Below are 18,245 nucleotides of genomic sequence, written 5' to 3'. Positions count from 1 at the left end.
TACCCTTCTAGCCTTAGCGAAAACATAAAGGCAGAACATAAAAGTACCTGTAATTCATTTCATGTGCTATTGTAAATGAAGAACTGAGGAGGGAGACTGAAAATTAATTATAGAATACCAATTGAAAATAGATAGCCTGTTCATAAATTAACCAGAAAAGATCAGGCCAGGTAATATCTGGCCCTTTCCCACTTTATGTCCTCCCCACAGGGGTCAGCTCCAGTTAGGTGGGGATGCAAGCAAGCACTGTGCTAATGTAATCTCACCCGTGCGTGAAACCGCATTGCATAGGCTCCACAAAGCACATGGGGAAGGGTGGAGATGAAGGCTGTATAATTCCTTACCACTGGCCAGTGGAGCTGAGCTGGCATGCTGAGGAGGAGAGTCGAACACTGGAGCCTTTCAGAGGACTGCAGAGCTATCTCTGTAACATATGTTTTCTCCCCAGGGGAATTCTGGCTGAGTTAGGCATAGTTCCTCCAAGGACCCCCTACAATGCAGCCAGTGGTTTTAAGATACAGTATGTGCTGTAATCAGTCAGGTCAGATGCCAACACTGGCGTTTGCTTTCATTTAGGAGTTGGCATATGATGCCGTTTGTAAACTGGCCAAGGCAAATCAATTACTGCAAGGTAGTGCCTTGAGCACTTGAGTAGAGGAAGAATTAAGTTAGCAGTGGCAATTCAAGTACTGTATCCTATCTAGTACTACACAGTTTGACTGGTAATTTCAGAATATAGGAACATAATTAAATATCCTTGAAATGATGGCAAACAATAGTTAAGTGCCATACATTAAGGAAAATAATATGATTGTATAGTTTTTTACTATGATAAATATAGTTTTTTACTCATTCTTGCATTGTGAGATTCTCGTAAACCTCAGATTTTGATGAATAAATTAATCTGGATCAAAGATAAGAGCTAAATTTTCCTATCCGTGGATTATTTTTCTATTATAGGAGTGATTAGAGAGATTTGCTTCTGAGGGAAACCTTACATTCATCAAATCCCGTGCCGGATTTTCTCAACTCCTGCCTTGAATTACGAGCCTTGCACAAATAGCACTTTTGTTTTTAGAAATGTACAAATTATTTTGAGTTATTAGTGGGAGGAAAAAAGGGGAAACAAAACTGTTTCACAAAATGATGGTTTTCAGATTTCTACTGATGGAGTTTTCCTCTGAGTCCGAATTTGGCTTTGAGAAAGATTGAGGGTTCTTTTTATATGCTACTGTGCCACCAGTGATTGCTGTTTTGGGACTCCTCTAGACAGATTCCTTGTTATGATTTATTTTGTCTCCATAGGTGGACAGGGTACGTGTACCCCTTATATCTTTCAAGCAACATGCTCACTTGAATAACTAGTAAAAATGATGGGCGTGTTTCACTCCCTGAATTCTCTCAGGAGTTCTGTCTTCAGACTCAAGTCTTGTAGAAGTTCATTTCTGAAGGACTCATCTATCCATTTCTAGTCCTGCCTCAGATTCTTTCTGTTTGGGCAGATAAATTATTGTTTTAATGGAAGGAAGGGTTGGTTTCACTTCGCAATCTCAAGCACGCTTGTTTCCAGAAGCACATTTCTCTCTTTCTCCATACACTTGCAGCATAGCTCAGAATTTGCTACTTGAATTAGTCCACACCTGATCATCTTTCTATGATACTGCTGGCACCGCATGCCAACAGCTAGCCTTCTAAATGCCTCTCAACTGTTTGCAGACCTAATGTCCATTTTCCTTTGAAATGTGTACAAATAACCAAATGATTGGTCAAAGAGAGAGTTCTTAAAATACGCTCCAAAATTGTGTAGAATTATTTTTAAGTTAAAGCTATATTTTCTTTTCTTTGTTCCACAACTGTTAAAAAACCAGTTCAAGATAATTAAAGAAGAAAGAGAAAGAGAGAGCTTTGCAGATTAGAGGAAAATTTGTATTCTAAATATGATGGGGCCACAATATTCAGGCCAATAAGTAAAGGGATACTTATTTATGGGGAGAAACAATCTGATCTCTGTTGGAAAAGATCATCTATTACTTCCTTTCTAATTTTGACAATCCCTTCCTGATTAACTGCTTCTAAAGCTGTAGGTCCCTATAAGGGTGTCGTGAATCTTGCAGGAAACATAATTTGACAACTCCTGATTCAGTACTTGCCAAATTTTAATTGAATGGGAATTTTAGGCTTCCATCAGTTAAGGATTTTCTCTCTAGTTTCTCTCATGGAACTCCGAATAGCTTTATGTCCACACCCAAAAAACAGGACTCCCATGTTATGGAGCATGTAACTTCATAGTCAAGCTTATAGGATATGTTTATTTACATGTGTACATATTGCTAAGCAACTGCATCCTATAGATCTAGCATTCTGTTGCTTGCTTTCAGCACTTCAAGCATTAATTTGTCACTTTCATCTCAGAAGTTTAGGTATATTTATCTTAGATGACTGTGTCTGTAAATCATTTCAGGATGTGCATAAAGCAGAATAGAAAAGAGTGACTGTTACCGCTTCTACGTGCTTTATATGCATGTAAGGAACTGATGGCATATGTCTGAAACACCCCACCCTGTTAACAGGGGTTAATCCTGCTAGGGAATGTGGAGTGAGACCTGCTGATTCAATGAGGTGTGTGGTTTATACCCACATCCAGATATAAGGGAGATGGGAGAGACTCTCTAGACGTTCTAGAGCAGCGGTTCTCAAACTGTGGGTCAGGACCTCATTTTAATGGGGCACCAGGGCTGGCTTAGGTTTGCCAGGGCCCGAGGCCAGAGTGGAAGCCTGAGTCCCTCTGCTCGAAGCTGGAGTCCCTCTGCTCAGAGCTTCAGCTTTGGCTTTGGCTTCCTTGCCCAGGGCAGTGGGGCTTGGGCTTTGGCCCTCACACCTGGGGCAGCGGGGCTTGGGCAGTGTCAGGCTTCAGTCCCTCTCCTGGGGTTATGTAGGAATGTTTTCTCTCAGAAGGGACTGGCAGTGCAATGAAGTTTGAAAACCCCTGTTCTAGAGTGTGGGCTGAGCAACCCTGAGGAAGGAACTCAGAAAGCGGACAGGCTTCAAGGGGAGACTTGAGCTGAACTTTATGGCATTGTTAATTTCTTGGTTAACAAAACCAAATCCCAAGATAAGGGAGAGTTTTCCATTCAATAAAGTATACAGAGTTTGTTTTAGAGCTGGTTGGAAAAAGAACTTTCTCATATGCCACTGTCAAGGCTGCTGTTTCTTTTCGGCTTATTCAAGTTATTCTTGGAATATTATTTGCTTCCTTGATTAAACTGATTCTTAATATGTTGTAAAAACATTATTAATAACCTAGAGAAAAAGAAACTTAGGGACTCCCACTTACAGGGCTGTACTTCAACTCAGCATCTCAGTTTATACATTCTGAAATCCCACTTGTTTGCTGGAATGTGTCCACACAAAGCTTCAGTTTGTCTTGTAGTCTTTGCTTTAGCCAGATGTACAAACATATAAGGGGGTCATTAAAAGAGGTGTTTAGGACCACTTTTTTTTCTTGGCTTCTCTGTAGTTGTTTATGAGCCCAAAACAATTATTGGCTGCATCCGTTGAATGCCGATTCATCATTTGCAGCCTTGAAAAATTCTTTGATTGAATTTTAATAGAATTGGAAGGAAGAAAAAACAGAAATGGAAACAAAACTGTTCTAAAGGACTTTACTTTTCCATATCTTGGGCTAGTGTCAGGTCAGAGTTCAGTGGTCGTGATGACAAAAGTGATCAAACTGAGTAGTCCCAGAGCACAGGAACTTTCAGGCCTGGTCTACGCTACGCGTTTATACCGAATTTAGCAGCGTTACACTGATTTAAGCCTGCACCTGTCCACACAACGAAGCCCTTTATTTCGATATAAAGGGCTCTTAATATCGATATCTGTACTCCTCCCTGACGAGGGAAGTAGCGCTGAAATCGGTATTGTCATGTCAGATTAGGGTTAGTGTGGCCGCAATTCAACGGTATTGGCCTCTGGGAGCTATCCCACAGTGCACCATTGTGACCACTCTGGACAGCAATCTGGAGTTGGATGCACAGGCCAGGTAGACAGGAAAAGCCCCGCGAACTTGAATTCATTCCTGTTTGCCAGAGTGGAGCCGTCTCGCATAGGCATGGACCATACAGAGATACTGGATCTGATCTGCTTATGGGGAGAGACCAACTACTGTTTCTAATCAACAAGCTCCGTTCAGAAGGAAATCCAAAGGATGAAAAAATCTCCAGACAGGAGGCCACAGCAGGATTCAGCACAGTGCTGGCGTGAATTAATGGACCAAGAATCAAAATGGTACCTCCATGAGGAGAGGAAGGGGAGACTGAGAGACTCCATGCTATCCACACTAGTCATTCCACCGCAGTCTCCAAAAAAGCATTGCATTCTTGGCTGAGCTCCCAATGCCTGAAGGGAAATCAAACACATTGTCCAGGTGGTTCAGTCGGTATATTCGTCATATACCGCTAACCCCCCGTGAAAGAAAAGGGAAACAAATTGTTTCTCTCGCCACTTATTCATATCAACCTATACAGCGTATGTCTACTGCATGCGCTGGAGACGTGTCTCGCAACGTGCTAAACACACAGCACCCCCACCCCCTTATCCTTTCCTGATGGTAGAACGGTACAACAAGCCTTGGAACCGTCCTAACATCATCACACGTACTACCGCATACGAGCTGGCCTATGCAGCACTGTGAGCAGTAAGTGTATAAGCGCGAGGGCAACATGGGAGGCAAAAATCTATGGGCAAAGAACGCCAACCTGGTCATCTCTCCCCGCAGACTGATACAACAAGGGATTGAAAACCACGTCCCATCATGGGAACAAACTATCGCGGTTCCTGAGCTTCTCGCACATTTTGCACACTCCCATGGTGAAAACACGTCCATACTTTCAGTCTATGAAAATGTCTCCGAATCTTAAACCCCCTAAGGAGTAACTACATTCCAACTCCAGCGATACAGAGGCCTCTACTCATTTTAATCGCACGAAGTCAGTTGTTGTTTCCTTATTCTGCATTCTTATTACTTCTCCCACAAATGGGGGACACTGCCACGGTGCCCAGGAGGGGTGTTGGGAGGAGGGAAGCACGGGTGGGAGTTGTTGCAGGGCATCCCTAGAATGGAATGGCAGCTCATCAGTTCTGCAGGATCTGGACTCTGACACGGAGCGGCTGTCTTTCTGGTCTTCTATAGATTGCCCCATATTCCTGCAGGACTGACTCTATTTTAGACAAACAAAGAAGGAATGGACCTGGGGAGTCATTCCATTTTTGTCCATTGCGCATTCTGGCTGATCCTCAGTGAAGGCCAGCCAAAGCACCCATGCAGCACAGACGGTACAAAAAATTGATAACCGTCATGCCAATTTCAATTGCAGACGTGATATAGGGCGTAACCATCTCTTTGCTACCTTACAAAGGCAATGATGCTGCTGTGTAGCACTGCATAGCGTTTCAGCAAGCAATCCAGTACACATACGGTGACAGTGACAAAAGGCTAAACAAGCTCCATGGTTGCCGTGCTATGGCGTCTGCCAGGGGAATCCAGGGAAAAAGGGCGAGAAATGATTGCCTGCCTTCACAGAGGAAGGATTGAGTGACAACATTTACCCAGAATCACCCGCGACACTGTTTTGGCCCCATCATGCATTTGGATCTCAACCCAGAATTCCAATGGGTGGGGGAGACTGCGGGAACTATGGGATAGCTACCCACAGTGCAATGCTCCGGAAATCGACGCTAGCCTTGGTACACGGACGCACACCGCCGAATTAATGTGCTTAGTGTGTCGGCATGCACTCGACTTTATACAATCTGTTTTTAAAAAATGGTTTCTGTAAAATCGGAATAATCCCGTAGTGTAGACATACCCTCATTGTGCCCACTTGCTGCCCAGAGGAGAAGGAAGGTATGAGGTCTTTTATTTCTCTCCTACTGCCACAAGGCTGAGACCAAATGAAGCCTCAGTAGGAATATGGTGCACAAGTGTGCTTTCAATAAAACTATTTGCTAAAAACAACATATCCCTTTGAGGCTTGAAAGCGTTAAGATATATTTGTTTTTTCCAGTGGTTGATTTTTCTAATCTGCTTTATAAATTGGCTTCCTTTTCTTTTATCAATTGTGTATAATGGATAAAGAAAATTCAGAGGACACATCCTAGGACACGTCTTTATTGTGTATTTTCAAAATTCTCACGCACTCTGTCATGTCAAGAAATCAGGTAGATTAGACTCTAATCATTAAACACTTAATCAGGAAGATAACTGGGACTAAAGTGGGATGTGTCCGGCTCCCAAAAAAAGTCTTATCAACGTCTACTCCCCATCAACAGCTTCATTCTGAAAGTTCTCAGGTCCCCTCTCAACAGCAGAGAGGAATCCAATTTTGTGATTATCACTGCTGCTTTTGCACTTCCTGTTCTGCCCATCCTGCATATGAGTAATGCTGTTCCTGACATAGTCTGAAAGTTTCAAGTCATTCTTATCAGAAGACTATGTAATGATTATTGATTACATTTCAGATTCCAGCTGCTTTTTCAAAGAGTAGAGACCAAGACCAGCATTCGAAAGTATAGCTATCACTAAAACTATTAAAGTGAAGGACATAGATTTATGATATGAACCAGTTATATCATTTATTTATGCCCACATATAAATACAGTAGTAAGCACACTCCTCTTGATGGTGAAATCCCTTCCTCTGCATAGAGCCTGATTAATATGGGTGGAATACATAAGGGCGGTGAAAATCCATTCCTCCTACACAGAGCCAATGGGAGTGACTACAGTTGCTATTCTAGGTTTATCCCTCCATGGTAGTTGCAGGGGGTGCTTTTCCCATTATGGAATTCTGCACCAGCCTATGCAGGGCCTTAGTGAAGATCCTATTGCAGTGTACAGATGCCCCTGTATAGCTGTTCCTCCTATTTTCTCTTTGCACAGCCCTTTAGTGGGTCTTAAATAGTGTGGAGGGTCTTGTACTAAGTGAATTTCCCCCTTAGTACCTAGGTAATATTTACAATAATAACTGAACAACAGCATTACAATAAAACAGAACATTACAGTGTAGCTGAGGTTGTTATCTGTGTTACTTACCTAGTACAATGGACCCTGCTCTTAGACTGGGCTTAATAGGCACTGCCATAATGGAAATGCAAAACACAAGGACTATAGTTCTTAAACGATATTATTACACATGAACAGGAATGAGAACAAAGATCCTACAAACAATTGCACACATGCAGATAGTGCCATTATAGCACGTAGAGTGCATTTCACCATCATGAAGTGCTCAATGGGACTACTCACATACATAGAGTTACTTAAGTTCCAAAATATTTGCAGGGTCAGAGGCTAAGTTTCATCTTCAGTTTCTCCTATGGAACGTCAGCATAGCTTAAACTAAGGGCTGAATTGGTTGTGAGTGTGTCACCAACTATTAGGAAATAATATTTATTTCAGTAGAGAGACAACGTGGGTGAGGTAATATCTTTTATTGAACCAACTTCCATTGGTCAGAGAGAGAAGCTGTTGAGCTACAAGCTTGTCTCTCTCACCAACAGAAATTGGTCAAAACAAGATATTACCTCACCCACCTACTCTCTCTAACATCCTGGGATCAACACAGCTACACACCACTGCATGCTTTTATTTCATGACATTTAAGCAACCTTTTTCTTCAGATAATACTATTGCACTCTGAAAGGGATACCCACCCTGTTAAGATTGAACTGATCACAGCTGGCAGTAACGCTCTGGTATAAGAAAGAACAAAATAAACTCCAAGATTACTAGAGAACGTCTTTCAACAGTGGAATAAATTGAATGACAGTAATAATATTAGGGATTATTTATTCTTTATGGATATCCCTGACCCTGCTATTCCAGAAATCAACTAATTAAGTAGAAGGGAGGGAAAGTAAACATATTCACTAACTGTGAAGATGAAACCTACAGGTTTATATATATAGAAAATGTCCACCCAATTTGATTTGAAACACATGATGAATTTGTTTTGTTTTTCCAGCTGTGAGATGATACCTTTAAAGCCTCTTGCACATTCACTTTGGACAAAACTCCCGATATTGTAATTGTGGAGAGCTGGAATAGAGTGAGGTTCTTTCAGTGCTCATCTGGAGTAAATTGGTATAAATCTGTTGGAGTTAATGGAGATGCATATGTGACGGGTTGGATCACAGAAACCCCCTGGGAGCTGCCACCTGATGTGCCAAGACTACTTCTACCCCCGCCTTCCCTGCCAGCTTGGGGCCTCAGCACCCTGTCTTGCTGAGCCAGACACTCCCGTCTGCTCCAACAAAGACCCAGGGTCTGAATTACTTGCCCCAAAACTGCAGGTTTACCTGAAAGCAGCTTACAGAAGTGTTCTTGTCTTTAACACTCAGATGCCCAGCTCCCAATGGGGTCTAAAACCCAAATAAATCCGTTTTACCCTGTATAAAGCTTGTGCAGGAAAAACATAAATTGTTCGCCCTCTATAACACTGGTAGAGAGATATGCACGGCTGTTTGCTCTCCCAGGTATTAATACATACTTTGGGTCAATTAATAAGTAAAAAGTGATGTTATTAAATACAGAAAGTAGGATTTAAGTGGTTCCAAATAGTAACAGACAGAACAAAGTAAGTCATCAAGCAAAATAAAATAAAATGCACAAATCTATGTCTAATCAAACTGAATACATATAATCTCACCCTCAGCGATGCTTTAGTAAGTTTTTTCCTCAGACTGGACACCTTCCAGGCCTGGGCACAATTCTTTCCTCTGGTACAGCTCTTGTTCCAGCTCAGGTAGTAGCTAGAAGATTCTTCATGATGTCTCCTCTCACTTTGTTCTGTTCCATCCCTTTAAATATCTTTTGCATAAGGTGGGAATCCTTTGTCCCTCTCTGGGTTCCCACCCCCTCATTCTCAATGGAAAGACACCAGGTTAAAATTGATTTTCAGTTCAGGTGACATGATCACATGTCACTGCAAGACTTCATTATCCACTTGCCAGCACACAGGTATACAGGAAGACTTACAGGTAAAACAGCCATGTGCAGACTGGTTAATGGAGTCATCAAGATTCCAAACCACCATTAATGGCCCACTCTTTGCATAATTACAATAGGCCCTCAGAGTTATATTTCATATTTCTAGTTTCAGATACACGAGTGGTACATTTATACAAATAGGATCACACTCTGTAGATTACAAGCTTTGTAATCATACTTTACAAAAGACCTTTTGCATGAAGCATATTCCAGTTACATTATATTAGCTCATTAGCATATTTTTATAAAAGCAGAAAGACTGCAACCTCAGAGCATATTTACATCAGATGAAGATCTGGTCCTGCAAGATTGCCTAACTTTATATTTCTAATATTCCCACTCACTGTAATATCGGAATCAATTATGAACCTTTTTACACTTTAGAATAAGGAGAAAAAGTCTAGAAATTGGTTAGAATAATAGAGATTTACATTTTAGGTTTTCAGTTAAAATGCCATTAAAAAGCATTACTCTGTTAATTCAGATGTAAGCATGCAAGCTCCAAGCTTCTGAAGGAAAGACAGTTACGAGAAACTAGTGGAAAAATACCTAAATTCTGTTTTAATTTTCATACACAGAGCAGATGTTTTGACAGATGGATGGACTTTATTTTTGTAACTGTCCGGGAAAAGTCTGCATAACACAGCCTAATCAGTGTTACATATCTGTAGTGTTTGTTTTTCAATCATTCTGCATTTGGCTCCTATGCTTTTGCTTGCAGACATTTTCTTTGTAATTTATTTTTTAGGCTAATCTCTCTCTGCACAGTCCCTTCTATCCATTTGATACACAAATATTGGAAACCTCTTAAAATAAATGTAAATGTTTTGTTAGTGAGACAGACATATTGATCCTCAGGTGGAACAGTTAATTAACACTTTATCTCCTTTTCAGGGTAGTTGCTTTGCTCTTTTTAAAGTATGCATGCATATTTGCATGGAGAAGGAGTGACAAATTAGGGACTGTAACAAGGTGTATTGAGCCTACCAGGCTGTGAATCTGGCCCTTAACACATTTGACAATTTAAGGCCTTCTCACATTATAATGAAGATCTGCAGCTGAGCTACAGTATTTGTCTGCAAGGGGGGGTGTCACTGTCCCTTATCTTACTCTGGGACAGATCCTCAGCTGATGGAATTGTCATAGCTACTTTGACTTCAATGATCTACAGCAATATACAGCAGCTGAGGGTCTTGGAGCCAGTGTATGTAGCAGCTTAATTTCCATGGATTTTAGTGGGAGCAGGATCGGGCCCATGATGAAAAATATGGGGCATGAGCACAAAAGTGGGAGCCAAGAACGCCAGAGATCTAATACACTGAATCACTCTGTGGCTTTGTGCCTCATGTCAATATAAACTCTCATGCCTGAGGGGCTAAACCATCCTCCAGTGTGATGCAGACTAAGAAGAAACTTCCCCTTTGGGCCTATTATTCCATAAATGCCTTGTGCAGTTTTTTCCTGGACCCTTCCTGTCAAGTATCTGATAGTGGCCATTTTCAGGGGCAGGAGACTGATCTAGAAGTCTGATTCAGTGTGGCAATTCCAGTGTTCCCCACATTTAATATAAGATAATGATGCTTTCTTGCCTCACAAGGGTTTTGTGATGCTAATATAAATTAATGTCAGTAACGCACTAGTAGACTGAAACATGCTACGTAGTAGTAGTAGATTCAAAATAATTTGAACGGATCTACCTTGCTCTCACACACATGCAGAAGTTTGTGATACCCAGTTCCAAAGCAACAAAATGTTAAATGGGCTTTTTCCATTATTGCTCTTGAAAATGAACAATATTGAAAGTTCCCTGATGCAAAAATGTCCATAATTAAAAAAATATGAACATAGTCAAAATAATGTAAGTCAAAACCCATCACAAATGAACAATGAGGCTAAAAGTAATGCACATGCAGCATTTACAATTCCCTGACAATTTGCTCATTAAAGTTTCTGGCTGTTGGTTACTTCCTGTTCATTCTGTTCCTGCCGCTCCTGTAGATATATTCTCCCATCTTCTATATTTAACTGACATACTATATTTCTTGTTTGGTCTTTGTTTTGCTTCCAGTGTCTTACACTTTGAGCTCGTGTACTTAAATACTCCACTGTGCTGGCATTGTCCTTCACATTACCAGTATCCTGCTGGCCTGAGGGCATGACAATATGTCCTGCTGCCAAGTGGGACAAGCCCAGTTTGAGACAGACTAACTCATTCCAGGCCTGGCGCCAGGAGGGCGGGATGGATTCTTTGTAGTGAAATTGACACACAGTCACCAATTTCAAGAAGGGTTATGTGCCAGATTTCACAGTGAGAGGTATGTGAATGCCAGCATACCAGCCTCATTAGGAAGGGATAGGAAAGTAGAACTCTAATAAAACTGGTGGAGCCTTTAAGTCCTGACTAGACTGACAACCATATACTTTGGCCCAGAACCTCAAAGGTAAGTACCTTTAAGGCTCTGGGCCTTTGTACTTGGATGGAAACTTTCATCTAAGACTCTGCATTTGTCTTATAAACATTAATTAATTAAGCTTTACGGTATCTGTGAGATAGATAATTATTGTCATCCCTGTTTGATAGACACAGAGAGGTTAAGTGGGTTGTCCTAAGTCACATATAGCAAACCAGTGGCAGAACCCAGCAGTTTGAACTAACAGTCTGAGAGCTTGTCTACACTACCGCTTAAGTGATGTAAGTTACGTCACTCAGAGGTGTGAAAAAGCCACGCCCCTGAATGACATAAGTTACATCAACTTAAAGCGATGTCCACACCGGCACTAAGTCATCAGGAGATGCTCTTCTGCCGACATAGCTTCCTCCTCTCATTGAAGTGGAATAATTATGCTAATGGGAGAGCGTTCTCCCATAGGCATAGCATGTCTGCTCCAGACACGCTATAGCAACGCGGCTCCACAGTAGTGTAGACTAGTCCTAAACCCAGTACCCTGAACACTGATCTAACCAATATACACCATGCCTTCCCTTATTGTAGTAGATTCCTTGGTGTCAACATGTGTTGACATGTTGAGCTTGCAGGAATTCATATGAAGTTATGCAGACTGTTACATTACAGATTCTTCTTTCCCCGAAGCCCACAAAGGTAGGAGAAGTCAAAAGGTTCACTCCATAACGCACAGGTAATACTGGTGACTCACAACTGCTATACATTGCATTGCATTGCATTGCAGCAGTGCAGAGCCTGAGTCCACTCCCATTAGAATTATTATTATTTCTTAATTGTTATAATCATCGTTGTTATCCCAGTAGCATCTAGGAGTTCCAATGATGGACCAGGACCCCATTTGTGCTAAGCAGTGTACAAACGTGGAACAAAAAGAACCTTAAAGAGTGTACAGTTGTTGTATCAACCAGGCAAGGTACTAACAAACTTCAAGATAACTTTATTTTTAAAGTGGAAACCTCTTTACCAAGCTGCTGCTGCACCCTCTGTAACTCTCACTCTGCCTCCTCAGCTCCTCCCCCTTCTTCCTGTTTCTGTCCTTTCAGACTCCCAACAACCAGTGCTCCCAGTTCTAATAATTACAAGCAACATTTAAACACCACAACAGTTTAAGAAATGAAGGAGCATCTTGCCATTGTCTTAAGTGCAAGCAGGATTGACCTGGTGACAGAGCAGGAAACATCACTATGAACTTATTCACTAGATGAGGGCTTAAATCAGAATCGTACCTTTATTTTTATGTCATTTATTGTGGTCTAATACCCTCTTTTATTTATTTTTTTACAGTGTGTAAAATGTATAAAGAAACCTAATCTGTTAGGGAGGTGTATGAGAATTTACTCTTATAGATTTTAAAGGATACTTTATGCAGCTGTAAAACACAGAGAAGGTATATTAGCTATTTTACCTAGACTAGAAACTTTAACTGTTATATCAATATATTTATTATAGTCAAAGGTTTATAGCTCTAAGTATCTCCCTCCTAGTGTTTAATTAGCTCTTGTATTTCTCAGACATCTATGGTTAAAATCTGTTCCACGGGGGTTCAAGAAAGAATTAAAAGTTGGAGAGAGGAAGCTATGTTCTGCTTTCAGTTATGGTTGTGTAAATCTGAAGTACCTATATTGACATTAATGAAGTTACACTGCTATAAATCCAGATTAACTGAGGGCCCACTATGGCATATAATGACATAGAAAGAGTTCAATTCTGCTCTCATTTCCATTGGTTTAATTTGGAGTAACGGCGCTGAAGTCAATGGAATTTTTCCTGATTTCCACCTATGTAAATGAGAGCAGAATCTGACTCCAGATTTATTGGGCTTTGGATCTATCCCTCAATGCATTTAGCAATTTCATACCTTCTCACTCTATACTGGAGATAAGCAGATAAGCAGTATTTGCCTGTTCTTGTTTAACATGTGAGTACATATGGGCCAGATACTCAGCTGGTATAAATCAATGTAGCTACATTGATTTCAATATAGTTGCACTGATTTACACCATATGGGGATCAGCCCATATACCATGAAAATTGCTAAACTGAATGTTTGTCTGCCCTTAGCTCCTAACGTATTGTGTACTGTGTTTACCTGACTTTTCTTAAAAAACTTGAAAACTTGTTTTAAATTATTACAAGCCCAGTCCTCTGTGATGCTGAGTGATGTTACAATGGAGTTGAATTTGGTCTAGGATGTTTGCAAGTGAGCAAAATCTCATCAGTCAGTTACAGATTTTACACAGCCAAATCAGGCATACTTCATAGCTCAATCCGTTTAGCCAAACCCCCAAATATGAAAGATCTTAAATAGATAGTTTCAGCTTTTGCTCATCTCTAATATTGCATGTGTTGGCTTTATGCTATGTCAGTACTCAGGCACTTTCAAGAGAGATTTTCCCTTCTTTCTTTTATGCAACATTAAAAATAAAAATTGAGAGAATTGAGGAACAATATACTACCTCTAATGAAACTACAATCATTTATTATATTTAATCATTTAACCCCTATCACTGTGGCATCTGTGTGTCTAGGTAAAACAATATATGTCTGTGTGTGTGTGTTTGTGTTTGTATATCTGTCTATAATGTCTTTGTGTTTTTATTAAGAGAGGTCAAACTGAAAAAAAATTAAGAGAGAACACTTGCAAAACATACATCTCCAGTTCTTTCAATTTCCTGCTGGATTGTCTTAACTACCTCCGTGTTTTCTCTTCCATCTCAGTTGGAAGGATAACTTGTGTATTTGTCTGGTCAGCACTGGAGCCAAGAATGTTGTAAGACTCTGCATGTGTGTCTCCTGGGATATTCTTTTTAATATAATGTCAGTATATTTTATGCAAATATCCATAAGCCAAAAAAAAATCTGAAGATCAATGTCATGTGTATCTTACATTATAATACATCAGAGTGGCATTACTGTTCTATCTCTGTTGAATTTTTTATAGCTTGCCTGTGTGGTGGCCTATAGCAGTCCTAGGGGTAGTAGTCTCACCTGCCCTCACAGAGCCATGGTTTGTGCTTGAGAGTCTCTTTCGTTCTCTCGTCATGAACAAGTCACAGGGACTGAGGCTGCAATCCACTGAAGTCAATGGGAATTCTAGATAGGCAGTGATTTAAGCATTGGGCCACTATTTCCTGATCCTACAAGCTATCCATATGAGTGGAGACTGCACCTGCATGGAGTCTCATGAAAATTAATGGGTCTCCATGCGGCAATATCTCATGAATCAATTTGCAGGACTAAGACCATAATCTCTACCTGTTCCCAGTGGTGGGGCAATAGAATTTCACTGTTACTCATTTGTTTCCACTCTGATATTGTATTGTTTGCTGTTGATTGCAATTTTTATTCCACAAATAAAGGTAAATTAGATTTTAAGAACACTACTTAGGAGGAAAAACTGTTAATTTAGGTCCCAAATTCTAGATCTTGTTCAAAAGTTGTATACAACCAAATAGCAATACAAATATTTCCATTAATTTTGTAAAAATTAACATTCAGTGAAAAAAAGTTTTTATTTTGTTTTGTATTTAAACGTTTCTCTGCAGTGTTTGCAATCCAGGCTTTGCAGCACGATGTCAGAGCACAAGATATCAGAAAGTGACAGTGACATACTCATTTTCATGGCTCGAACTGAAGGAAATGCAAAAAAGTAAATGAATAGATACCATGTACATATTGATGAGCAAATTAGATTTTAAAATTGGTTTCCTTTTTAATAGCATAAGACATCACTAGCAAAACAGGTGAAGAATTTTATAAGTGATTATTACTATACTTATTTTTATTAAAGATAAATGGAATTGTTTACAGTTTGTTATTTACTTAAAGTATATAATTTCAGGTCTGAGTCCTGCAAAGACTTGTGAACATGCTTAACTTTCTGTACTGTGAGTAGTCCAACTGACTTTGCAGTGAGTAAAGTTAAGCATGTGCATAAGTCTTTGCAGAATCAAGGCCTAAGTGACTATAGTAGAGTTGAGGTGGTTATGAATTACAGCTACTATGCATATTATTATTTTAAATGTTATATCAGTGATCTATTTTGTATCAGTTCATCCCATCTGCGCATCTTTTTTTCAAATCATTAGTTAATTAAATACAAGAAGACATTTCTCTTAATTATTTTATTCTGGGCAGCCATGTTTCTATACATGAGATTTGATTTGTGGGCGGATAAATAACCTACATCACAAAGGCAGAGACTACCTCAAACAGAAAGAAGGGAAATTGTCTCTATGTATTCTTTTAGCTAGGTAGTGTAGGCCCTAACTCAAAATGAAATGAAATGTCCAATAATAAATAAGCCTTACAAACACCATGAAAGGACCATAACTGTAAAATCCGTTCATTCTGCCAAACATGCCTGACGCACTGGAGCATCCATTATAGGGTTGCCAACCCTACTGGACTGGCCTGCAGTCTACCAGAATCGGCATTGATTTTCTGGTGACTATTGAAAGAAATCCTGAAGATTTTAATAGGCTTTTAAAAGTCCGGTCAGTGGCGTAGTGGGGCTAAGGCAGGATCCTTACCTGCCTTGGCTCCATGCAGCTTCTGGAAGCAGCCAGCATGTCCGGCCCCTAGGTGCAGGGGCAGCCAGGGGGTTCAACGTACTGCCCCAGCACCAAGCGGCAGCTCCACAGCTCCCATTGGCCAGGAACCGTGGCTAATGGGAGCTGTGTGGGTGGTGCCTGTAGGCAGCGGCCGCATGTGGAGCCACCTGGCTGCCCCTGAGCCTAGGAGCCAGCGGGACATGCCACAGCTTCCAGGAGCTGCCTGAGGTAAGTCCTGCCTGATCAGAGCCCGCACCCTTCACCCCTTCCCGCACCCCAACCCTCTGCCCCAGCCCTGAGTCCCCTCCTGCACTAAAACTCCCTCCCAGAACCTGCACCCCAAGCCCCCTCCCACATCCCAACCCCCTGCCCCAGCCCTGAGCCCCCTCCTGCACTCCAAACTCCTCAGCCCCATCCCAGAACCCCCTCTGCACCTGAAACCCCTCATTCTTAGCCCAAGCCCAGAGCCCGCACCTCCAGCCAAAGCCCTCACCCCCCCCTCCCCGCACCCCGACCCTCTTCCCCAGCCCTGAGCACCCTTCCACACCCCAAACCCCTCATTTCTGGCCCCACCCAAAGCCCGCATCCCCAGCTGGAGCCCTCACCCCCACCCAAACCACAGCCCTCTGCCCTAGCCCAGTAAGGGGGGATGGAATGAGTGATGAATGGAAGGGCAAGGCCTTGAAGAAGGGGCAGGGGAGGGGCATGGCTTAGGGGGAAGGAGCAGGGTAGGGTGCGGTGCAAGGGTGTTCAGTTTTGTACAATTAGAAAGTTGGTAACTCTAGTCCTTTAGCCATGCTCCCTGCTAGGATTCACTTTGCATATGTGTTTTCTTTCCTTCACAGAAAGAATGTGCTAATTTCATCAAAGTGCTTAAAGCTTACAACCAGACTCACTTGTATGCCTGCGGAACTGGGGCTTTTCATCCAGTTTGCACCTATATTGAAATCGGACGACATCCTGAGGTAACAAGACTTTTTAATTCTTTTTCTTTAAAAAAAAAAAAACCAAAAACCCCCACCTTTATTGATGTTTAGCCATGACCTCTTCCAGCCAAAATGGATCATTACTAATTTCTGCAGTGCATAGGTCCAACTTCTGATTCCAGTGTGTTCTGATTTACACAGTATTAAACCAGAAGCTGGGAATGGGCGACAGGGGATGATTTATGATTACTTTTTCTGTTCATTCTCTCTGGGGCACCTGGCATTGGCCGTTGTCAGAAGACAGGATACTGGGCTAGATGGACCTTTTGTCTGACCTAGTATGGCCGTTCTTATGTTTATTACCTGCCCTGCAAAATTAAACAAATAAAACCACACCCGCTTTTTCTGGTTTATAAAATCAAATGTGCTTCCTTTTTTAGTTTTGATAGATATCAGCTATCTGAGGATACAATATTATCAACACCTTTGTTCTAGTGCCAGCTTTGTCCTCCAGGTCTCTTCCTAGTCAGTAGAGTCTGACACTGCAGCAGCTTTCTCCCATCTGGGAATTAAGACACAATGCCACACAAGCATATTTCTCAGCTCTCCAATTTGTCCTGACACACTGACAGTTTTGCTGGCTCAAATGAGGCCTGGTTTTCTTTTTCTTACCCTCGCCCCCGCTATCCTTCTCCTTGCTTTTGCTATTTATTTGTTGAATGCCCATATTGTGCTCTGTGTTGCAGAAAACATGAAATAGACTCAGAAGAGCTCATTCCTCTTTTTAACTAAATATAAAACTGCTGGACTAGATCCCCACTGGTGTAAATCAGTGTTGCTCCACTAAAATCAATGGAGCTGTGTTGTTTACATAGCTGAGGCCTTGGGGGATGCAGGTGGTGTCTTAGATTTGATCCATTTTCTGCTTTGTTCTTTCCTAAAAGGTTAAACTTTTATTATAATATTAACATAAGTCTATAATATAAGTGAAGCCACTTTGCTTTTGTTCTGTATGTGGCTTATGTGGCTATTGCTTTCTGGATCCTTTCAATTCATAGAATAAATTCTCTTGATGTGTTCTCAGCCTTCACTTGTTTAATTTATGGACAATTAAATGAGGGGGGAGGTGCTGTTGTTTCTGGGGGGTCGGGGGAGAATCCATAGTTGTGTTTCATTGACTTGCTCTGATCACTGAAGCAAAATTATTAGAGTCACCTCATGGAGTTGACATTCAGGATTGTAGATTGCCAGGA

General features: G+C 41.2%; 1 protein-coding gene across 1 annotated transcript in view; it reads left to right on the top strand.

Moving 5' to 3' along the window:
* SEMA3A (semaphorin 3A) overlaps positions 1–18,245 on the top strand; it is a 209,291-nt gene that overhangs the window by 70,841 nt on the left and 120,205 nt on the right. The window contains exon 4 of the mRNA XM_032801540.2: positions 16,912–17,031. Within this exon, the coding sequence (XP_032657431.1) occupies positions 16,912–17,031 (120 nt within the window). The remainder of the gene's footprint in view (positions 1–16,911; positions 17,032–18,245) is intronic.

This window comes from Chelonoidis abingdonii, chromosome 1 (assembly GCF_003597395.2).
Source record: "Chelonoidis abingdonii isolate Lonesome George chromosome 1, CheloAbing_2.0, whole genome shotgun sequence".
NCBI classification, from domain to species: domain Eukaryota; kingdom Metazoa; phylum Chordata; order Testudines; family Testudinidae; genus Chelonoidis; species Chelonoidis abingdonii.
This window is presented reverse-complemented; position numbering and strand designations above follow the sequence as displayed.